The 24,479-nt window shown below is 46.8% G+C and overlaps 1 protein-coding gene and 1 long non-coding RNA gene across 2 annotated transcripts in view; one reads left to right on the forward strand and one right to left on the reverse strand.

Annotated features, from left to right (window-relative positions):
• Nucleotides 1-24,479, forward strand: part of LOC309645411 — a 377,709-nt gene that overhangs the window by 223,719 nt on the left and 129,511 nt on the right. The gene's annotated exons all lie outside the window — the stretch shown is intronic.
• ACTR5 (actin related protein 5) lies at nt 1,842-23,082 on the reverse strand. Its single transcript, XM_082430182.1, has 9 exons — nt 22,646-23,082; nt 21,222-21,451; nt 19,125-19,294; nt 15,128-15,345; nt 14,269-14,451; nt 8,490-8,606; nt 7,624-7,763; nt 6,409-6,541; nt 1,842-3,957 (listed from the first exon to the last, which is right to left on the reverse strand). Exons 1-9 carry the CDS (start codon nt 23,042-23,044, stop codon nt 3,700-3,702), a joined length of 1,848 nt encoding a protein of 615 aa, XP_082286308.1. The 5' UTR covers nt 23,045-23,082; the 3' UTR covers nt 1,842-3,699.

Consider the following 24,479-nt stretch of genomic DNA (forward strand, 5'->3'; position numbering starts at 1 on the left):
TTTAAAACCAATCTATTTCTTTTGTTTCTTTTGATAGGCCCATTTATAATTAATACTTGAACTCATTTATACCATTTTATTTTATACTTTTTATTAACTAGGCTACCTCTTCTCCCCACCCCACCCACTCCCAAACTTTCCTTCTACTACTGGATTTGGCTTTCCCTAATGTTTATATTTACTTGCTCTGTTTCTAGTCTCGCTCAGGTTACCCTTGCTGCATTAGTATTATTTATTCAGGGAGTTTATCCCTGGTTCCTCATTTCATGAGGGCCCAGGCTACATATCTGGTCCCTGGTTAGGCATTTCAAAACTCGTGGTCCCTACCTACCCTTAGGGCTTATTTCTCAAATAAGCCCTGAAACCTCAGGCTTGCCTCAGTGCCAACTTTTGGTTACCAATCTGGCTATGATTTTTTGTACTCATTTCTGATTTCCAAGGTTTTCTGTGATATCTATGATTCTAAGTTCAGCATTACAACTTTTTAAGTTCTACTTTATCCCCTTTTTGCATAACTTTGTAGCAGGTGCAAGGGGGTCTTTCTGGGTCAGCTTAGTCTGCCATTTTCCTGAAATCCTTAAGTGATTTCATTCATTATCTCATTTACTCTTACTACAGGATAAAAGGAATTATTCCCATTTCCTAAATGAGGGGATAACTATCTGTCACACTGTTCTCTTTATTTCATATTATTTAAAAAATTTTCCTCCTTAACAAATCCCCAATTAACAAGAAGTTAATGGGTTTTATTTTTATTTATTTTTAACCTACACTTTTAGTTAGAATAATGCTAGCTGCTGTAACAGATTAGGCCAAAGTTCTCAGTGGCTTAACACAGTAAGTTTATTTCTCACGCACTGAAGAATCTGCAGGGTCTCTGCTCTAAGAAGTCACTTAAGGATTCAGCTCCCTCCATCTTGTGGCCCCGTGCTCCTCTTGGGCCTTAGACGGTTCTCTATTCAGCCACACAACATGGAAAGAGAGGCTCTTGTGGGAGGTTCATGGAAGCCAGCCCTGGAAATGGTGTATATCTCTTCTGTCCATAACCTAGTGGCCGGAAGTCAAGCGGCTACCTGTTTGACGGCAAGGGAGGCTGGGAAATGTAGTGCAGCTGTGCGCCCAAAGGAAAGGGAGATGGATTTAGTGATCAGCCAGTCTCTCTGCCTACATTTTTTAATCCTCTGTTCTACCGTTTTCTAATTATCTGGAAATGATTTAATTACAAAGTTCTCTAATGATAAACTTCATCATATTCATTTAATCCCTTAGGTAGGCATGAAATAATCTTTGCATATGGTATTTGTATGAATTCAGTTTCTCCATTTCTTGGTTTAGTGTTCTCTGCCTATATTTTAACACTTATATTACTCTTAACTTCTATTTTCTTACCTTTTCGCCTTCTTTGTTGCTTTAGTAAAACTTTTTATTTCCAGAAATGCCAATGGAAGGCAGTGGGGGCAGAAGGAGGGACACCCCTACCACATCTTAGCCGGGGAGAGCGGCCCTAATCGCCCTAGGTGGCCACCCAACCTTCAGGGATGCTCTGACTCAAACCCAGAGCCGGGCTGAGCCCCCACGCCAGACTCTCCCTCCCCTGGGCTATCTCCCCCTCCCACAACCCAGACAGAAGCCCGAAGCTGGGCTATGGGAATCTATTCCTTCACGGCTGCCTTCAGATCATTCAGCTACAGTCACACCCACCTTCTCTCCACGAACAGTCCTGGCAGGGTCACAGAGAAGACTTGAGATGTCTCAATAAGTAGGGCTCCCCAGCTAAGGCGAAAGCCCTCAGTGTGGACCCGATTTGTTCCTCTCAACAGAGCGCACGAGTTAGTCACAAATTGTCTTTGTTCACAGATTTAGTCATTCACTTATCTACACAACCAGTTGGTCATTCATTCAAAATCCTGTGAGCCCACAGCACCCTCCAGGCCCAGCATTGGGCTGTGGATACTCCAAGCTGAATGAAACCCTCTTCCTGATCTTGGGGAATGCTTTACAGTCTATAAGAGACCATCTGGGGGCAGAGAAAAAGCTCTCGGTACCGTGATGAGTGCTGCCGGTGGTCTGTGTGAGGAAGGGCTGAGAGGTGTCAGCAGAGGTCAGTGTGAGGGCTTAGAGATAAAGCGGGAGAGCTCAAGGTCCAGCCTCACCGCAGCCCCAAACCTCCTCAGTTCCAGGCTACGGGCACCCCGACTAGGCCCGGCTTCACACTTGTTGTTGGACGACGCTGTAGCCCAGCTCACCTGCCCACACAGGGTCTTTCCCCACCAAGGCTGGACTTCCAGGGCAATCCTTCCACCTCACCACTGCTGTTCGGGCTGTTCAAAATGTTGACTGTGGGAGAAAGACCCCTGTCTCCCCAGGCCTACGACAGTTAGCTCAACTCCTCTTCCCAGAAACGTGATATGGAAACCTCTCCCACGAGGCGGGTCCTGCCTTCTTCGCATCTGTCCTTTCTTGGCAGCTCACGTTCACTCTCACCATCTCATCCGGCCTTGGGCCCAGCTGTGGACGGCCTGTGGCTCCCCGGCAGGGACGTGGGGGGTCCTGAGTCGGCCTGGATCTTCCGCTTCCTCCTCCACCACCACTGGCCCTTCCCGGTCTTCGGTATCGAAGCCCCGGAGAGCTGGCGACGCAGGTGACCATCCTTGGTGAACTGCAGCAGCAGACTGGTTCTGAGGTGGCCTCCTCAGAGGGGTGGGCCAGACATCCCATGGGATTTAAACGTACGGATTCTGTGACAAGGACGCTAGCAGCTCTGGAGGCTTCTGGGCTCAAGTACTGGGTGTGTGTGAGAGTTAAAATTCTCACCAAGCAATCTCTGTATAAGAGAGGGGTTATCTGTCTGTTTACGATGAGGCTGCAAAGGTCCAGGGGATGTGAGGCTGCGGCGAAACTGAAAAGGCTCCACGGCTCAGCTTTTCCAGTCTGTTTCTTTCTTCGGAAAGACCTGAAAAGTTAAGCAGCCAACACACTCACAGGAAGAGAAGTTTTAAAAACTGTAGGAAGACCTCATATCGTGGAAAAGTTTCCAGCAAAGAAAGTACGAACAAGAGTCGGGCCACTAGCCCCACACCTGACCATTCAGAAGTGGGCACCGGGCAGGCCCTGACGGAGTGACTTCGTACTATCTGGTTCCCCTCTTTGGGGCCCCTTATCCTTATTTCTAAGCAGAAATAGAAGAAGGAGGGAAATATTTCTAGCCCCTGAGAGTTCGTGGTTGATTGTTCTTAGGATATAAATGTTACCTTTTTACCTGTATGTGAAAGAACTCCACCTGCTGGGCATTCGCACAATTTTGGAATAAATTTAGAAGACTATCTACACTGACAATATAAAATTTAAAGGATTTTTTTAAAAAAAACAAGGCTTTAAAATGTGGTAAGAAGGAAGCCTGTGCAGACTGCACACCTCCGTCCCCCACCCTGTCTTCATTCACCGCGGAGGGAAGTGAAGGCCACGGCTCATCCACGGCTCAGCAAAGACAGCAGGCCACCTAAAGTCCCTTCACCGCCAACGCCCCCAAAAGAACACAGTTGCAGAGGGTAACTCCCAGTGGCACTAAACTGTTCTCCCCAGGAGAAATCCATCTTGCAGCCAAATGTTCCCAGCAGACTCGGGATGGACACAGCTGGCAGAGTCACCGTCCTGTCACACTGGCCGACGTGGCCCAAGGTCCCTGGAGGGGCCCCTGTGCTACGCCTGCTCGCCGGGCCCGCCCCCGCTGGCCGCCGAGCCTTTGCCGGATGCCTGGGCTTCCGTGGCGCGTGAGGCCTGCTTGGGCAGACGGATGGGGACGTACACGTTGGAAGCACAGTGCTCCTTGAGGTAGCCTCCTCCCTTCTCTTCATATTCCTTCCTGGTGATCCAGACGTCCTCGTTGTCCAGGTGGTCCAAGGCCCAGTCGCGAGCACCGTACCAGGCGTCCAGCACAGGGTTCGAGGCCAGCTGAACCTGAAACATGAGCAGAGCAGTCACTGGACGGGCGTCTCCCATCAGGGTCCGAGGACTGAATGTTCAGCAAGGCCAGCGACAGCCCCTACATTTTGTCCCCAGAAATACACACGCAGGAGGGCCCCCTTTAATTCCAAGACGGGGCAGGACTACCTCTGCACCCCTTAAACAGAGCTGAGTGAAATGCCCCAGACTCTTCAAGAAATCACGCAAACACGCAGAGCCCACCAGACACGACCTCACCGGATACGTGGTTATCAGCGACTTTACCAACACCAGACCTGCCACTCTGGGTGGGAGAGGCACCAGCTGCCCCGCCTCCTGCCCCATGCTGTAGACCACAAGCTGTCAGGTGGAGAGACCTGGAGGGAAGGCCTTCCTGGACCTGATCCCCTCTCTGCCAGCAGAAGGAAGCAGAGCCCGATGCGAGGTGGCTCTGGCCACGGGGGCAAAGGAGCCTCAGGGGAAATGAGAGCAGAGAGGCTGACCTGGGCTCCCCATGATGCTGCCAGCCCTCGGTTTCCACTGCTTATTAGGGGAGCGAGGCCGGGGCCAGCAGCCCTGTGAGCGCCCCTCAACTAGGCGGAGCTGAGCACCGGGCGGACCACTCTGCAACTCAGATCGGGCCTCCTCTTCTCTGCAGTCGCCCGTCTGACCTCCCACCTCCCTCTTACCTGCCCCACCCATAGAAGTCCCAGGATGGAATGGTGGTTTGAGAACTTTCTGGAGTAAAGGGCAGGTGGAATCAGCACAGCTGGAGGAGGATGAGGTGAGACTTGCGAGAAGGAACCATCAACAAAATCAGGGTCACAAAAGCCCCGACCGCTCTGGCTTAGAAAGTGTGGGTGACGTGACGAGTGTAAGGCGCTCACTCTACTCCCTGCACGGGGGAAGGGCTCACTGCGATAAATCACGAGGAGGACTACATGTTGAATCCTGTGAGTTCTTCTAGCGAATCGTGGAACCTGGAGTGTTCTTAGGGACCCTCAGCACAACAGCTGACGTCTGTTTATCACACGCAGGCTCTGTGCTGAGCACCTGGCAGGCGAGGCGCGCTGCATGCTGGTAACAGGCACCAGGACGACCCCCTCCGTACTGCGGAGAAAACTGAGGCCTGGCAAAATTCAGCGACGGCGGTGGCGGAGTCAGGACCGAAGCCCAGAGACCACCCCCTGAACGCACAACATATCGTGCGGCACAGGGGGCCACAGCTGAGCCCCCAGCAGGACACAGAAGCTCTGCACCACGCGTGCCGTGCACACGGCCCTCCCCCGCTCCCCTGCACAGTCACGAGCTCCAGCCACACTCAGCTGCTCACCAACAAGCTTCCGGCCCGCGAGCCTTTGCTCCTGCTGGTCCCCGTCCGAAATGTTCTCTCCACCCCGCTCCCCTCCACGCTATCTACCTGGCAAACACCTCCTCACGCTCAGAAGACCCACCTCCAAGAAGCCTGCCCTAGGTGCCTACGTCTGTATGCCCCTCGCGCTGTGGGCTATCCCGGCCTATTCATCTGACTGCTGCCCCCTCAGGCAGCAAGCTCCTTGGGGCCGGGGCATCTGGTGTCTAGGACGTCTCAGCATCCCAAGGTGCCTGGTCCACAACAGGAGCTCAGACTTGGCGATCGGGAATTTGGTAGATAAATTGTGGGGTTTCTTGGTGATCAGGAATTTGGTAGATAAATTGTGGGACATCCACATCATACAGTCATTTTTTAAAGTATTTTAGAAGAATAATGACACGGGAAAACATTCACGACAGGTTAAGAAATTCAGGTTACAAAGCAGTATACACTCAAGTGTGCAGAAAATATGTGAAAGAAAAATCTCCCCAGCCAGTCTCCTAGAGAATGCCTTATTCTCAGTGTACACTCTTGTACTCTCTGAATTTTTACTATATGCAGGCTTTCGTCAATTAAAACAAAGAAGTACGTAAAATACGATTTCCATTCTGCTTTAAAAATTAAACATAGGGCTTCCCTGGTGGCTCAGTGGTTAAGAATCTGCCTGCCAATGCAGGGGACACGGTTTTGATCCCTGGTCCGGGAAGATCCCACATGCCGCAGAGCAACTAAGCCCATCGCCACAACTACTGAAGCCCATGAGCCTAGAGCCCATGCTCCATAACAAGAGAAGCCACGGCAATGAGAAGCCTGCACACCGCAACGAAGAGCAGGCCCCACTCACCACAACTAGAGAAAGCCCGCAAACAGCAACGAAGACCCAACGCAGCCAAAATTAAATAAATAAATACATAAATAAAAGTAAAAAGAAAAAAGAAAATTAAACATAGATTGAAGACCAGAAGGAAAGCCACAAACGTGTTAATAGTGGCTATCTCTGGATGATGGAATTATCAAGTAATTTTTCTCATTTACACTTTACTACTTTTGTAACCAGAAAACAAATAATTAAGGCTATTTTCAAAACAGCTGGTTACAAGGACAATTGGTACCTGAAAGGAAGACTGAAAGGGTCTCATCTCCAACAGCTCCTTCTCGATTCTGACCTTCATCCCAGGATACATCATGTTCCCGCCAGTGAGGAAAACGTTCTGAACCAGCAACTCCTGAACATCCTTTGGGTACCTGGGGACAATACGATTCCTCTGCTCTAGTCCCTCCAACTTGAATATTTGAAGAGAATATGGATGTGGAAATGCAAGCTCTCAGTACAAAACAGAAAAGGTCTACGCAAAAAGTTAAAAAAAAAAAAAAAAGCCTTCCATTTTTCATTTGTGTCTTTACAGAATGCCAAATAGCTAGCCAAAACCTTAATTTGAATGGTCAATCCATTTCCTTAGCATGATTAAAATATTATGCCTTTCCAATACATGTTTTTGTAAAAAATTGACTTTATTGAGGATTACTTTAAATACATTTGGATGAAGTCTGACAAATTTATATACCCATCAACAGCAGTAACCATTACACAGTAACCATCACCACAACCAAGATACAGAACATTTCTATCACCCCCAGAAGTTCTGCCTCTCCTTTTGAGGACCCATCTCTCCATTTGTGCTTTTTTTTTTTTTTTACTACTAGTTTTATCTTATTTGTGTTTGCTCACTTTCCCACCCACTGCTAGACAAAACTCAAAGCCACTCTTAAGTAGCTGCAATGGCTTTTCTTCCTTGCTAGGTGTAAGTTTCCACCCTGTTTTAACCAATAGCAACCACCGTACCACAAAATTGTGTTCCCTACTTGTCCAACTTGTATTAGGAAAACTCACACTGCAGGAAAATACCTGTATACACGGATGTGGGGGAGGCATGTTCTTGTAGAAATGCAAACTCTTAAATACATAAAATGCAAGGTGGGGAAAAAAACTAAGTTCTGCACGTTTCTAGGGTGATTTAGAATCACTAGTCTGCAATAATGTGAAGATTTATAGGAAAGCCAATGCACATATATCATGTTGCCCAAATTTTTGAAAGAAACTCTTAAAGCTCCTCAAATCAAGCATTTACACGTTGAGCATTTACACGTTCAGAAATGAATTAGAGAGCCCTAACTCTGTGCCACGCTTGGTGAGAGAGAAAGAATACCATCTGAGTGCTGCAAGTCAATGAAAAGGAGATGTCTGGCCATCAAATCCACTGTTCAATTCAAAATTCAAGGAAATGGTTCAGGAAAATAGAAGTAAAAGAAAGAAGTTTCAGTCTCACCTGTCCAGAATGTACTGGAGGGTCTCAGCTATGCCGGCCTGCTCCTCCCCGATGAGAGACGGCTGGAAGATAATTTCTGGAGCTCGAATTCTTTCTGTCCCAACAAACAGCTGATGATATGCTGCCAAGTTAAACACGGGCTTTAAAAACCCAAGGTTTAGAAGATATTTTTAGGCCACGAGAACAAACATCCCAGTTGCCAGTTTCTTCTAACTGCATTTCTTATTCCAACATAGCTTCTGTCCTTTGTGCTGGAATAACCTCTCCCCAACTCTCTTGATTTGATAATTCAATTTTCTACCTTCTTCAACCTTTGGATTATAAACCGCTACACATCTGCTTCATGAAATGGTCCCTGAGATGCAGGGAAAGAGACTTGGTGAAGAGCAGCTGAGAAATGCTGGTACTGGAAGACCAAGTGCCTGGCTCAGTCCCCAGTGCCCGCAGAGCCAGGAAGGGCTTCTCCCAGGTGTGTCTCAGCCTCACACCAGTCTACCTGGCTGCCATTGTAATGACAGAAACACAGACCCAAATGAGAATGAAGCATTATAACACTGGCTTAAATTTAAATAAAATCATTAAAAGCTGGTCTTCAGGTCTAAAGTCCCCAGTTAGTTGCCCAAATGCTTCCACCCAGGAGACTGTTTCTCACAGATGCACAGAGCTTAGTGCTGGAACCCCAAACAATCACCATGGGGGGGAAAAAAAACCCTGACTTTGGAAGTTTTCGGTACTAGTACTCTCCCTTCTAGAAAATACAACTGGTATTTTAGGGAAAAGTATTCCTAAAGAAGCAGACTAAACCTGACTGGTCATTTATGTTAAGCTTCAAAGCATAAGCAAGGTGGAGGCTACGGGAGGCCAACCTGGACCGTGGTCACCGGCTTCTCCACTTCGGGCGTTTCCTCCGAAAACAAGGGCTCGAAATCGTTGATGTTTTCCACGTCTTCCAGAGATGGTTCGAGCTGCCCCAGGTCAGGGGTCTGAGAAGAGAAGAAACACAAGTGGACAGAACCTGTAATTCAGCGAGCCTTAGTTCTATGAGTTCACTGTCACCAAAAAGAACTGGGATCTTGCCTAATGTCCTAAAAGTACATCCACACATAAAAACTATGAAAAAGTTTCTAAACTGTTAAAAAAAGGAACACACGTGAACACAAGATTAAAAGACTAAAAAGCCAGGGATGAGCTTCGCTCTTATCCCCTACCCTTCCCACTGAGACAAGCCTCATCAACTCCCACCTTCTCTGAAGGCTTCTGAGGGGCAGCTCCAGCCTGGCGCCCCGGGGAGGACTGGCTGCCTGCACCTGTCACACCGCCACGCACAGAGCTCTGGGGGAGAGGGTGTGAGAGCCGGTGTCCTACAAAGCAGCTTAGACTACGGGTAAAATCAAGTCAATCTCTTAATAATTAATAAACATATGTGCCAACACTAACAGGCTTAGCAATCAGTCCCCTTGAGCGCAGGTCCACTGGGCTGGAGATGTGACTGAAGGCTCCAAGGCGGCCAAATGCCTCCCATCCATGGAGGCCTGCAGAACAGGCTTTCCTCTTCCACGACAATGACCCTGGGCGGGGCCTAGACACGCCGGCAAGGTTCCCAATTGAGGGTTTAGGACACCTTTAATTTTGACCTGAACAAATGAAGTTGGGAGGGTGGGGGGATAGTTCTGGATGATGTCCTTGGGCATCTGTCATCCTCCCACATGAAAGGCAGATGAGTTGTACCTTCCGGACTCAAAGGGGAGAAGTTTCAGGAAGGAACTCTGTTGCATTCCCTGGAAGGAGGCTCTAACAGTGACAGCTATTGTAGAAAGGACTATCTGATGAGACGGCGTCCTGGGAGGGTTCGAGCAGATTCAACACCAACCGCCAAGGCTGCCTGAGAGGAGAGCCCTCCTCACTCTCAGAATCTATGACGTACGTAAATTACCGACATAATTCAGAGTACTTAACTGCACTTCTCTAGAACCTATTCATATCAGCTGCAAAGGTAAAATGCAAAGTCACTCTTAAACAAGGCAATGTCCCTTGACATACGCTCTCTGGCTCCTCCCTCTCGGGAGCTCCCTCCTGGAAGTCAGTGGCTGCGCTGAGAAGCCCCAAGCGCACGGGGAGGCCGCACGTGGGTGCTCAGGTCTGCGGAGTCCAGCCTCTGAGTCATCCCAGCCCAGATGCCAGGGAAGTGAAAAAACCCTCCAGAGAGTTCAGTTCCCAACTGTCCAAGTCCTCCCAGCTGAGGTCCCAGAGACCCCCGCTCCACTCTGTCTGAACTCCTGACCCGTCACATTCATGAGCACAGTAACACGGTTGTTGCCTCACACTGCCGAGTGTGGAGTGTTTTTTATGAAGCAGCAGATACGTGAAACAAGCTTCTGGTGAGGCAGGAGTAGAGCGAGCCCCAGACCGCTACCAGGCCATCCCTTTGTCCCCGGTCAGCAGGTGTCTTAAACCTCTCCTTACACGCTTCCCTTCGGTTCCACCCAACCCCTCAGCAGTGGCCTTCCCCAGGCATTCTTCTCTTCCCACTCCCTGTGTGATTCTAGGTCCTTCCACAGCTGGGTCCTGGACAGTCCTGCCTGGTGTCCCACAGAGACTCCAGAGATGGGGGGCTCAGAACCCAGCTCATCGTCTCCCTAAGCTCGGTCCCCAGCGCCACCTCCCCCTGCTGCCTTTCAACCCAGCCTCAGTGACCGGAGACAATCTAGACCCGGACTGCTCGGGTCTCTCAGCTGTGCTGCTCCTAGCTGTGCAACCTTGGGCACGTTTCTTTCCTCGCCTCAGTGTCAGTTTCCTTATTCATAAAATGGGAATGAAGACAGTACTCACGGAATTGTGAAAATTAATCAAGATGATACTTGCCCAAGTGCCCAGCACAGGGTCTGGCACATGTTCTGTTATCATCAGCAACTGCCACTCCTGAACGACACCAGGATCTTTGGCTCCTTCCTTGGAAGTGTGTCCTCCTCCACCTTCCACCCCAACAGCCACTGACAAACTTCAGGCCACTGACAAAAATCAGCTCTCTTCTGGATGACTACACACATTTTAATCTTGTCTTCCCGCCTCCAGCCTTGCCTCTCCCTAAAGCCATCATCCTAACTGCCACCAGTTATTTTCCTAAAATAAAATCTCATCAGGTTATTGCCTTGCTCAGCACACTCTGAAGGCTCTGTCTGAAGGATAATATCCGGGCCGCTGGATAAAGACCTTAATAGGTGGCCATGGCCTCCCTTCCAGCTTCATCTCCCACGCTCTCTGTGCCCGATGTGCCCTGCTCCCTGCACGTGTGCTTCTTTCCATCTAAAATGTCCTTCCTTCCTCATTTGCTATCTGCTGAAATCAAATAATCTTTCAGGGCCCAGCTCAAACACCCCAATCCTTTCTCAAAACTCCTTCTGTATTCCCACACGCATCTACCACCACACTTGATAAGTTTTATTACAGCCTGAGTATGGTTCTATAGCCCTATTTTTTGAGGTACCAAGGAGGACAGGGATTGCGTCTTAGTCACATCTGTACCCCTAGTCCCTGGCAACCCTCAAATTTCTCTAGAATAAAGAGGATTGCAGAATGTCTGGGCTTCAAAAGGCTTCTTCAGCTGTGACAAAACTATTATTATCCACCTTCATATCTAGCTATATTCAAAAGCAGGTTTTTTAAGGTGAGAACCTTAAAAATAAGATAATTTCTAGCTCCACTAAAAATGATAAAAAGATACTTTCCTTATCCCAATTCATACGATTCACAGAGAGGAACAAAGCTGGTAATTTCAATGCCGACAATACGCATCTAAGACAGAACATATTTCTCTACCATGGCTGCTTTCTCTCCCCCTAGGGTTTGCCAGGGTCTCCACGTGTACTGGGTGGCATGCGGGAACGTAAATATGACTGTTCTTTTGGAACTGAACAGGGCAACAGTTTGCCAGAGTCCCTCAGGGAAGATGCAGCATGGTTCCCTGGAACAGCCTGGAGCAGCATGAAAACAAGCAAAGGGCAGCTCTGATCTCGGCTCGTCAGGCCAGGGCACGCTCTGTATTTGGCCCATTGTCTTCTCCAACAAACACGGGTGCTTGCAAGCAGTGCTCCCGCCTCCCATCCCCTTACGCTGCGCTCGTAGTGACGCAAAATCAGCATCTTTTAGTTTAAATACTTCATTAGGAGGTATTTTAAAGTATATTAGAAGTGTTTAAAATTTTAAAAGTGTTTAAAATATTCTAAAAGTATATTAAAAGTATTCAAAAGGAAGCCTACTCATTTACAACATCCTCGTCGAACACCTGCAGAATACCGAGGGCTGGCATGGATTGGTCTGTAGGAAAAAGTGGATTTTATTTTTATTTATGTATTTTTTTGGCCGCGCTGTGCATCACGTGGGATCTTAGTTCCCCAACCAGGGATCGAACCAATGCCCCTTGCATTGGAAGCGCGGCATCTTAACCACTGGACCGCCAGTAAAGTCCCGAAAAAATGGATTTTAAAAAACACTGGAAGTTAAAAAATGTAGCTGTTATTAATCCAGTGCAGCCATTACTGCTTAGATTGCATTTCAATATGAACTGTGGTCCACATAAATCTGTTCTCTCCATTCTAAAAGAATTATATTGTTGGAAAATATAACAAATACTTTTTGAAAGGTAGAACTGGCTGGCCAGTGTCATGGCCAAATTTATTCCATGAATGTTACTGTAATGGATCTAATCTCTAACAATCACCCTGACTATTAAAGCTTTGGGGACAGATCGATTCATCAAATTTGTTGTACGTAGGGAAACCTTTTAAAGTACAACATTTCAAAGTCACCCCAAGCCCAGAGAAATCTGAATATGTACCCTTAGAACACAGAACAAAGTAGGGACTTAATAAGTATCTGCTGAATGAATAAACAGAGTGATTGAATCAGGGCATGTAACAAATGCAGAAAAATGAAACAAGAAAAGGAAAAACTGGTTCCCTGACTGTTTGGGAATCACATCTTCACAGTTGCTTGTTTTTTTCTTTTTAAATCTGAACTCTCCCATGTGCATGTGGCTTAGTGGTCCATTTCTGATATAAAGATGCTGACGTCCTGTGGACATGTTGATAAGCATGATAAAACTGAGTACAGATGAATAAACAACAAAGGCAATGTGGACCTGGATCCTAGGAAACAACAGCTCAAATCTGAAACACAGAGCTGAAAAGGAGCAAACTAGACAAGGCACATTAGTTCTCTGGAAGCTGATCTGGGACGCTGTGCGAGAATAAGATGGTGGTCAAGGCACTTCTACCCTGGATCTCAGTGATCCAGCACGCTGTGCCGAGGAAGCCTGACTCAGGATCCGCTTCATCAGTCACGCATGCTCAGTCACTGTCCTCACGTGGTCTACAGCCTGTCGGAGAGGTGGGGAAGGTGAGGCTGAGAGCAGGAACCGAGAGCCAGCCTCCAGCTGAGACAGTCACTGCAAAGCAGGCTGCCTGCCGAGCCAAGGACGGCCCTGAGGTCCCTGGTAAGCACCACACTACACCCGGCAGCAAACTGGAGTCTTCCACAAGACTGTTTCTCTCTAAAACTACAGGTAAAGTTGATTTAAAAACAAAAATCAACAGTTGGACTGGCTAATCTTGCCCCACAAGTGTCAGAAGGCAATGAACTAGTTCCTTTGTTTTAGCACTCTAGAGATGACAGATTCAGCAACAATGTGTCCACTTATTAACACTTTCGTCCAGTTCTAGAGACAGGAGCGCCAACCAGTGACTTGGGGCCGAGGTGTGACCTGCAGGCAGCCCCTTCACCATGCGGGGCCCAGTGCGACGGTATGAATTACCCAGGATCCTATTTCAGCCCCGCCACCTGCCCTTTTGGCCACATCAACACTAACAGCCCACTGGAAGGGAAACGAAAAGGAGAGAGAAGATCAAAGAGTCAATGTTTAGTAACTAACAAAAGGCTGATCTTAAATCAACCCACAAATATCTTAGTGAGCATGTCTATTAGCGGCTGTAAAAAATTCCTAACTATACATGAAGCACGATCCCCTGTCCTTAGGGAGCACGGAGATGGAAAGGAGGTGCATGAAAGAGCAACCACGATATATTTAATAGAAGATCAGAAGAAAGTTAAGGGGGCATATGACTAACTTTCCAGGAACCATCAGAGGGGCAGGTTCAGGTTCAAGATGGGCCACATGATAGGTGTGTGTATGTCCTGCCTACTCTACTTGCACACATCCCCTTCCCAGGGGCCAGAGCTCTACCAGCTGAAACACCTTGGGTCAGAACTTCACTTGGTACAAGGTCAGTGCCATCCCTGCCCCCACCCATGTCCCCGTGGATATCACACACCACTCTGCTCTCTTTCCCCCGAGTCTGGTCACAACCCCTTTGATGTCAGCCTTCTCCGGCCACTCCTCCCGCCCTCCGAAAGGGCTGTTCTCTCTACACCAGTGATCACCAACCTTTCTGGCACCAGGGACCGGTTTCATGGAAGACAATTTTTCCACGGACGGTGGGGGGATGGTTCCAGTGGTAAGGCGAGCTACGGGGAGCGGCAGATGAAGCTTCACCCTCTCGCCCACTGCTCACCTCCTGCTCTGCGGCCCGGGGGCTGGGGACCCTTGCTCTGCAGCACCCCGCGGGACCTCCCTCCCGAGGCCCACAGTACCTCTGGCTTGCTGTCCACCACGTCCACCTCGAGGCTGGCTTCCGCTTGAAGGATCTTCTGCTTCGCCTGCTCCACTGCGGCACTGAGCTTCTGTATGTAGGACTGCAGCTCTTCCGGGGAGTCCATGTTCAGCTCTATCAGGGCCTTGTGAAACTGATCCATCTGGCCGTCCTCTAGGAGCTCCTGCAAGCCGAGCAGTCACAATCCATCCTCAAAGATGTGCGTCGGGGAAATCGCGCACGGGAAGGAGAGATGGAACTTAGACACTGGACAGAGAACGATGGCGGGAGAGGGCTCCCCGAGCTCCCTGAGCCTGCCCCCCCATAGAACCACCCACCCACCGCCACCAAAGCTTCGCAACGAAGCCCTCCTCCCCAGCCATCTCTGGGCTCCCGTGCGGCACCATCTCAGCACCACCGGAGCAGGCAAAACTCATCTATGGGGACAGACGTCAGAAATGTTAGCTTCTGGGTGAGAAGAGATGGGAAAGTTACTAAGAGGAGGCTGAGGGAGGCTTCTGGGCTGCTGGTAATGCTCTGTTTCTTGGCCTGGATACATCATGTGTTTCAGTGGTGAAAATTCATTGAGCTGGACACTTAGGATTTGTGCGCTTTGCATCACGTGTGCTACATTTAAACCAGAAGTTAAAAATCAAACAAAGGGGACCACAAGGATAAAATAAATCAACAAGGCCAGGTCCACAGCTCTCAGGTCCTGCTGCTACACCGTCCTCTACACGCACGATCTCTACATGGATGACCCCCCCCCACCAGACCCCTTCTTGACCCCAGGTCAAAAAGATGCATGACGCATTTTATGGAGCGAGGCTGAGGTCCCGCCCTGGGGGGTCCGCTGTCACCTGCACGTAGAGCAGCCGGTCCAGCCGCTCCTGATCCAGCTGCAGCTTCTCCTCCCGCCGCCGCGCGTTCAGCTCCTGCAGCCGCCGCAGTTGCTGCTGCCGCCTCTCCTGCTTCTCCTCGGACGTCAGGGTGCTGCCCAGGAGCTTGCTGGAAAACGGGAGCTGCATCTTGTGGACATTGTTCTCATAGTAATCGGGGCACCGCCATTTCTGCAATTCTTCAACAGAATGATTTTGGAAGTTAGGAAACGGAAACACTATTAGCACTGATATTAGAAAGTCGGCACCAGGGTTCCAGGTGCGGGTAAGATGGAGGAAGCACACTCCATCCCACCTCTGAAGCCACCCAATCGGCGAAACGCAGCTATAAGACCTGGACACGATGCCAACACACCTGCTCTGAGCGAATTGCTAAATAAAGTTCTTCCGACAGAAAGGATACCATCTAGAGCACCAGGAATGAAGGGAAAGCAACAGAAATGATGAAAATCTGATTAAACATAGTAATTAACCTCCTCTTGAGCTCCTTAAAATACATTGACAATTGGAAGTAAAAACCATGACGACGTCTGATGGGTTTCCAGTGTATGTAGATGCGACACAGAAGACAAGTCCAACATAAAGGAGAAAGGATAAAGGGGCCTCTGGGGACTTCCCTGGTGGCACAGTGGTTAAGAATCCGCCTGCCAATGCAGGGGACATGGGTTTGAGCCCTGGTCCGGGAAGATCCCACATGCCGCAGAGCAACTGAGCCCGTGAGCCACAACTACTGAGCCTGTGCTCTGGAGCCCGTGAGCCACAACTACTGAGCCCGCGCACCACAACTACTGAAGCCCACGCGCCTAGAGCCTGTGCTCCATGACAGGAGAAGCCATCGCAATGAAAAGCCCGCGCACCGCAATGAAGAGTAGCCCCCGCTCGCCGCAACTAGAGAAAGCCTGCAAGCAGCAACGAAGACCCAACACAGCCAAAAATAAATAAAATAAATAAATTAAAAAAAAAAAACGGGGTCTCTGGCGTGCTGACATCTCCACGTTCCACTTGAACTGGTAAAACAGAGATTCTAAGAAGACTGTGAAAAGCCTATTTACTGTCATCTCTAGAGCAACAGCTAAAAAAACCTACACGAGAAATATACAGTGAAAAACACAATAGACAAATTAAAATGGAATACCAAAAAAAAATTTTCAAACGTTCAAATAACCCAAAGAAGGCAAGAGAGAGCAATAAGAACAACAAAGAGAAGGAATAACAGAAAACAAATAATCAAATGGTGGACCTAAACCCAAACATAAGAAGAATTAAATTAATTGGAAATGGTCTTAACATATCGATTAAAAGATAGAGACTGACAGAAGGGATCTTTTTTTAAAAAAAAGGACCCAACTATTAAGACACTTACTTTGAGTATAATGATACAGGTAGATTAAAAGGCCGGAAAGACACACCAATCAAAAGAAAGTTGGAGTGGCTATGTTAATGTTCAAGCAGACTTCAAAGCAAAGAAAACTGCAAGGGATAAAAAGGACACTATATAATGGTCAAAGAGCAATTGCCAAGAAGACGTAAGAATCCTAAATGTTTACCTAACAAAAGAGCTTCAGACACTTGAAAGCAAAAACTGACAGAACTGAGAGGAGAAATAGGAAAATTCACAATTATCCCTGGAGATTTCAACACCCTTAATAATCAATATGGCTTGATGGAAAATGAAGAGGGGTATAGAAGAACTGAACAACACCATCAACCAACAGAACCTAAATGGCATCACAGAATACTCCACCCAACAACAGCAGGATACACATTCTTTGCAAGTGTATATGGAATATTCGCCAAAGCAGATCGTGCCTGGGTCCTAAAACAAATCTTCACAAGTTTAACTGATACCAGACAACATAAGTTCTTTGACCATAATGAAATTAAACTAGAAATCAACCACAGAAAGATAACAAGGAAGTCTCCAAACACTTGGATATAAAACAATATATTTCTAAATAATCAATGGTTCCAAATAAAAAAGGCTTGAGCGAAATTGGAAAATATGTGAACTCAGTAAAAAAGAAAACATAACATACCAAAATCTGTGAAATGTAGATAAAGCACTGCTGAGAGGGAAATTCAAGCTTTAAATGCCTATATTAAAAAGAAGTTATCGGGCTTCCCTGGTGGCGCAGTGGTTGAGAATCTGCCTGCCAATGCAGGAGACACGGGTTTGAGCCCTGGTCTGGGAGGATCCCAGATGCCGCGGTGCAACTAGGCCCGTGAGCCACAATTACTGAGCCTGCGCGTCTGTAGCCTGTGCTCTGCAACAAGAGAGGCCGCGATAGTGAGAGGCCCGCGCACCGCGATGAAGAGCGGCCCCCACTTGCCGCAACTAGAGAAAGCCCTTGCACAGAAACGAAGACCCAACACAGCCAAAAATAAATAAATAAATAAATTTAAAAAAAAAAAGCTCCCAACTATGTTAAAAAAAAAAAAAAAGAAGTTATCATAATAATCTAAGCTTCTACCTTAAGAAACTAGAAAAAAAGAGCAAAATAAACCTAAAGCAAAAAAGAAGACACCAATGCAATCACCTAAATAGTCCTACTTCTATTAAAGGAACTGAATTCATTCAGAAAAAGAAATCCCCAGGCTCAAATGGTTCTACTGGAGAATTCTATCAAACATTTAAAGAAAAAAATAATATCAATTATTTACACAGTCTTTTCCAGAAAGTAGACGAGAACACTTTCTAGCTCATTTAATAAGACCAGCATTGCCATGATACCATAACAAGACAAAGACAGTACAAAAAGTATAGATTAATATTCCTCACGAATATACACAAAAACCTCATAAAATTTACCAAATTGAATCCAGCAATATATTAAAAAATAATATACATGAATAAGTGGGGTTTATCTCCCCAAATCAAGGCTAGTTCAAATTTGAAAAGCAATCATGATACTCTCCTATATGAACAGTCCAAAGCACAAACACCATAGGATCATATCAGATGCAGAAAAAGCATTTCACAAAATTCAAAATCCATTCATGATAAAAATGACCAGCAAAACTAGGCACAGAAAGGAACTTCCTCAATTTGATAAAGGACATCTGTAAAAAAAACTAGAGGTTAAAAAAAAAAAACTAGAGGTAACATCATATAATTAATAAGGAAAGACTAAAGGCTTTCCCCACCACAAGATCAGCAATTAGGAACAAGGCAAAAATGTCCACTCTTACCACTCCTAAAGAAACAAAGGCAAACAGACTGGAAAGGAAGAAATAAAAATGTCCCTATTCCCAGATGACATGTCTACCTAGAAATTCCCAAGGAATCTACAAAAAAGTAGAACTAGTAAATTTCACAAGGTCACAGGATACAAGGTAAACACATAAAAATTAATTGCATTTCTATACAATAGCAATGAGCAACTGAAAACTGAAATGAAAAAAACAAGGAAAGAAATAATTAGGCATAAATCTAATAAACCATGTACAGGTCTATACACTGAAAATTATAAAATGCTGATGAAAGAAATCAATAAAGACCTAGATAAATGGAAAGACATACTATGTTCATGGATTAGAAGCCTCAACATAGTAAAAAAAAAAAAAAAGTCAATTCTCCCCAATCTGGATTTAACATTATATCTGAATCTACATTTAGAATGTTGTAGTTCTATATACAAACTGATCTACAGATTTAATGTTCTTTCAATCACAATCCTGACAGAACTTTTTTTGTAGATATGGACAAACTGATCCTAATATTTATATGGAAAGGCAAAGGAACCAGAGTAGCCAAAACGATGTTGAAAAAGAACCTACATATGCAAGTTATCAATTAATTGAAAAAGTCTGTTAGGAAAGCAAATACCAAAAAGGGAAGGGAATGCTAAAAAGTACTAAGAGTAAAAAAGTGAGCGAAAGAGTCACCCTGGGAACAATTTAAGGAACACCCCAAAGGCAGACAACATTCAAAAGCTTCAAGCAAACATCCTCTTTGTACCTTCCACATAATCCTCAGCGATGTAGCTGTGCTCGTGCAGGATCTCCTCCATGCGGCTGAGAGTGATGGCTGCCAGGTGCCCAGGATACTTCAGCTGCAGGAGACGCTGGAGGTAGCCAGCTGCTTGGCTTCCTCCCAGGTTGATGCGTTTGCAGTTTTTAGCATCCAACCTACAACCAAGGGATGGAAACAGCACTGAAATTTTTGGCAATGTGGAGGAGAAAATATGGAGCACGTGCACTAGGGCGGAGGATAGTTTGATGTAGACTAATAAGGAAGCAACTGACCAGCTGGGGGAAATAAAACCTAACAGTTGGAAGGAACTTTAAAGTTGCCTTAGTGCAACCTCTTACCCAATGCAGGCATTCCTAGACCACATCCAAACAGACACATGAACATTTAACTTCTGGCAAGCATCTCGGAAGGTAACTTCTGGCAAGCATCTTGGAAGAACTCATCTGCTCTAGGAAGGGCCTAGAAATATGCATTTTTCCCCAGGAATATGCATTTTGACAAGCTTCCCAAGTCCCTCTAGTGTAGGCCAGAGTTTGAGTACCCCTCCCCTAGACACTCCACTTCTACTTATGCAAACACATTAAGTAATCACATACACATTGGCTTATTGTAATCTCCTAAGAGAACCACGTCCCTCTGACATGAAGTGAAGGGGAGGAGAACCAGAGTACCTTTATTTTCTCAGTGTGAGAAAGTTAGAGGAGCAGAGCACTAGGAACTTGCTGTGTACTAAAATGTCACTGCTATATCACACCTCACCAGCAGATGCCAGCATAGAACGTGATATGCCCCAATCTGATCATTTCTTAGCCTTTGAGTAAAATCATTCTCTCAATATAACATAACATAAAATAACAATATTATTTTTAATTTCTGCATATTCTGGTTATATAAGATAGAAAACTCTATAGCAGGAGTGTTTGGTAATGTCTAAGAATTACTTTTTTCTTCATAAATTTTTGTAAGAACTTCAAGAGAAATTCCCACTATAGGGCTCAATAAATTCAACAGCATTTATTTTCACTTAAATATTCAGACTGTTTTACAAAGTGCCATCACCTACATTATCTCGTTTCGTTCTCAAGGTAACCCTGAGAAACCAGTTTTTCCCAAGTTTATATGTTAGGAAACTAAGTAAAGAAGTTAAGTACTTCATCCTCAGCAGAGCTGCAAACCCAGGCTTTCAATTCCAAAGCCAGGCCTTCTCTCACTACTTACACACCCTCTCTATCTCTATGCAAAGAGAAACCTTCTCAGGAGAGCATGATGCTGGCCTAGTCTCTTTTTTTTTAATTTTTAATTTTTTATTGAAGTATAGTTAATTTACAGTGTTTCAGGTGTACAGCAAAGTGATTCAGTTATATATACCTTCTTTTTCAGTTTCTTTTCCATTATAGATTATTACAAGATATTGAATTCTGTGTGTATATAGTAAATCCTTGTTGTTTCTCTGTTTTATATATAGTAGTGTGCATCTGTTAATCCCAAATTCTCAATTTATCCCTCCCTCCCCGGCCTAGTCTCTTTATCAGACAACGAAAACCCAGCTATAAAACAAGACTTTAAACATGACAGAAACTACCCTCACTTTTTATAGAACTTGAAAACATCTACGAAGTACCTATTATGTACTAGGTACAGTAGTTAAAAAGAAAGGTCTAAATAATTGTCATTAAATAGCTTTAAATAAAAAAATAAAAAATCTCTTATTAAAAAGTGACTCCAGAACACAACAGTCTAAATTAAATCTATTTAAATAATTTACTCAGAACATTTTTATTGAGCACCTACTACCTACAGGTACGGTGTTAGCCATCTCACCATTAAGTCAGAATCATAAAGTTCTAGAATTATGGATTTGGACTTCAGGGACCATCTACCCCAACTCGATCCAGGAGGTCACAAAGGATGGACGATGAAGTGACATCTATACTCACACAGTGAGGGAGGTCAGAACTAAGCCCAGAGGCCAATTCATGGTCCTGTCCTTGCTCTTTCCACTCCACCTTTAAATCAGGTGCCCAATAAATGTTTTCTGAATGCTTCTCAAAACAGCACCCAAATGCCATAAGTGCAACTCACCTCCCTTCTAAGATGGGTAAAATATGTGTACACTGGTATCCAGATGAAATGATGAGCCCGCTGGAAATCAAGTTCTTTGGATTATTGTGGTAGAAACTGAAGAGGCTGTCTACTCCATAGGCAACCGTAGGAATCCCATAGCACTCAAAGAGAAGCTCGGACATCATCTGTCGTGAATACAATGGGTTGCACACGGCTTCTGTCAAAACTATGGGATGATCGACACAGCCCTACTTGGAAAGAAAAGAGTAAATTGGTAGGTGCTAAGAGAATACTCCTTTTAAAGCCTAAAAAGAAACAGAAATCCTTATTGCAAGGGCTCAACTGGCTTTTGGTCTCCAATCAAAAAACTGAATCAGAAGCAACTGTAAAACATCCATCTTTCCTGGAAGTTGCTTTGGAAAATATGAAAGTAGGGTCAACTTAAGTCAAGCCCCATCCAAACTGTCAGCCAATCATCTGGCTCCATCTTCAAAATATCTCCAGAATCCAACTGCTTCTTATCACATCCTCAACTCCTCCCTCATCTAAGTCACCATCATCCCTCACCTCCTAACTGCAACAGCCTTCTAACTGGTCTCCCTGTTTCTACCCTATGACCCCGGCCAGTCCATTCTCCATACAGCAGCTATGGTGATCCTTTTGGAACATAAGCCACGTCCCTCTTTTGTTCAACACCCTGCAACGGCTCCCCATTTCACTCAGCGTAGAAGCCTATAAGGTGTGTGACTTGTCCCCTCATTACCTCTCCGACTTCCTCTTCCACTGACTACCCTCCCCCTCACTCTGGCTGCCCTCAGTTAGGATTAGGGTACACTCCTGCCTCAGGGCCTTTTTACTGGCTGTGCCCTCTCTCCGGAATACTATTCCCTCAGATATTCACAAGGACCGCTCCCTCAATCATCTCCTTTAGTTCTTGCTCAAACAACACCTTGTTCCCGAGTCCTCCCCCAACCATCTTATTGAAAACATGCAACCCTCTCCTGTCCTTCTATCATGCGACAGAATATATTACTTAATTCTATCGTTTATTGTTTGTCTTTTCATACTAGAGCGACTTTCCACACCCGCTCCATAAGCACAGGAGATTTCGTGTCACGTTCACGGACGTATTTCAAACACCTAGAAAAGTGCCTGACACAGAGTAGATGCTCAATACATATCTGATAATAAATTAATGTATTAACAAACGAGCCCGAATATGTGCTCCAAGAGAAAAGGGCGTTGTTTTTGCTCACTGCCATACCCCAAGCGCCTAGCACAGGACTTACACACGTTAGGCACCTAATATTTGATCGACTGACTAAATCAATGACTAAATGACAATCAGAACTACTGGAATGACTATTATCCCTCGGAGAGCGGAGTGAGCGGGGACACGACCTCACCCCTCCCCTCAAGCCTAACCCCACCCCACCCTTCACCTGTGAGGAGACACCCAGATGCTGGAAGCTGTAGTCAAGCAGCAGCTCCTGCAGCTCCAGGTTCACCGGCACGTTGCGGTCGAAGGGCGATCGCAGCATCCAGCGCAGCGGCTCCAGGCTGCCCAGCGCGTTGCCTACCTGCGGACCCGCCCCGCCCCGAGCCCCGCCCCGCCCGCGGGCGCACACGGCGCGGAACTGCAGCCGGGGCTCGGGGCCCGGGTCCGGCCCGGGGCAAGCCCAGCCTGCGCGGGCCTGGAACGACCCGTTGTCCAGCACCAGAGGCACCGGCAGTGGCCCGTGCGCCACCGGACCGGCCTCCAACACCGGATCCGGCGCGGCGCGGGCATCGCGGAATGGGAACACGTTCGTAGGCGGCCCTGCTGCACTGGCCGCCGCCATCTTGGAGTGCGCGCGCTGGCCCCGCCCCTCGCCGCAGCGTCCGCCCAAACGCCGCGAAGCCCCGCCCCCGACGCAGCGCCCGCCCAGACCGCGCGAGACTCCGCCCCCGCACATCAGAGGGGGTTCTCCAAGCCTCCTCTCCTCTCTAAGCCCGGCCGGCCTTTCCACGTAACTCGCCACTGGTGGCCCAGGCCGCCTTCGGGATCGCTAGGCCCCGCCCTCCCTGGCTGTGGCTTAACCTCGCCCCCACCATCCAACCTGACCACGCCCCTTCGCTGTAGCCGGGACTCTGGGCCAGCAAGCCCCGCCCCGAGTGCGTAACGCCAAGGGCCCAGCCCCTTCCTGGCCTCCAGAACTGAGCTCCGCGGGGCTCCCTTTTCCGCTTAGCCACGCCCTATTGGCCGGGTATCATCTTCAACCGCCCTTGGCTCCGCCCCCACATGATTACGTCGCCGTTAGCCTTGCTGTCAAGGAACCAAACTCGGGGGCACCGACCGCTCAATTTCTTGACCAAGGAGCTCGCTACTCAGGCGTGTTCACTTTGTGAAAATTCATCAAACCGTCCTCTTTACGATTTGTGCACTTCTCTGCACGTGTGTTATATTTTATAATACAATATAAAGTTTTAAAATAGATTTATTTATTAAGACCTACAGACTGTACCCTCTCACAGACCTCAAACGCTGAGAAAAGGACTAATTGTTACCTACTACGTGCGTATTCTCTTTCTTCCTTTTTGTGGTATAATTCCCCTGCACGGTCATCTAGTTTGTTGTGATCATGTGACTCAGTTCTGGCCAATGAGGGTGGGAGTGGAGGTAATTTGACCGAGACCCGCCCTCTCCCCCCCCACCCCCGACCCCCGCCTTAGTTTTAGCTCTAAGAGGACTGGGCACGTTCTCCCCTGCCCTATTTCCCCCTTTCCATCAGCCAAGGGGGTTGCAAGAATTAGAGCAGCTGCCTTGCCTCTACCCTCCCAGCTCTGGAACACTTTGAGAGATAAAAGCAGGTTAATTATAAAAGGTGGTTGTAAATAAACATCCTTAGCAAGAGATGAGACCCCAAAACGTTCTCAAGAAACTCTAGGAGCACTTCTAGGCCAAATAGGGAGCCAGTTAGTGGCAAAACCAGATTAAAGATGTTGCCTTGCAACACAAGCCATTTTCGCAGACATCTGAAGGAATCCATCATTAAACTGAGAAAGTGGGAAGGAGCAGAACACAGTAAAAATAAGTGAATGTAAGTTTAAGAACTACACCTAAGTATACTGATACGGAAAAATCTCCAAGATAAATATTTAAAAGAAATAAGGCAGTGCAGTTTATAGGAAACTCCCTTTAAGAAAGGGGGTGGGGAGAAAATATATATGTTTTTGCTTGTATTTTCATGCAGATGGACAAGAAACTAAGAAAAGAGTTCGCCTGTAAAGGAAAGG

This window comes from Balaenoptera physalus (assembly GCF_965194825.1).
Source record: "Balaenoptera physalus genome assembly, chromosome: 16".
Classification (NCBI taxonomy): Eukaryota; Metazoa; Chordata; class Mammalia; order Artiodactyla; family Balaenopteridae; genus Balaenoptera; species Balaenoptera physalus.

What these genes read in the sequence shown, in the direction of transcription:
- ACTR5 (XM_082430182.1), bottom strand. Translation starts at nt 23,044, where the DNA reads ATGGCGGCGGCCAGTGCAGCAGGGCCGCCTACGAACGTGTTCCCATTC. An exon ending in ACCGGCTGCTCTACGTGCAG is followed by an intron (nt 14,452 to 15,127) that starts GTGACAGCGGAC and finishes CTCGGCTTGCAG; the next exon opens with GAGCTCCTAGAGGACGGCCA. An exon ending in AGCCGGTGACCACGGTCCAG is followed by an intron (nt 7,764 to 8,489) that starts GTTGGCCTCCCG and finishes GGGTTTTTAAAG; the next exon opens with CCCGTGTTTAACTTGGCAGC.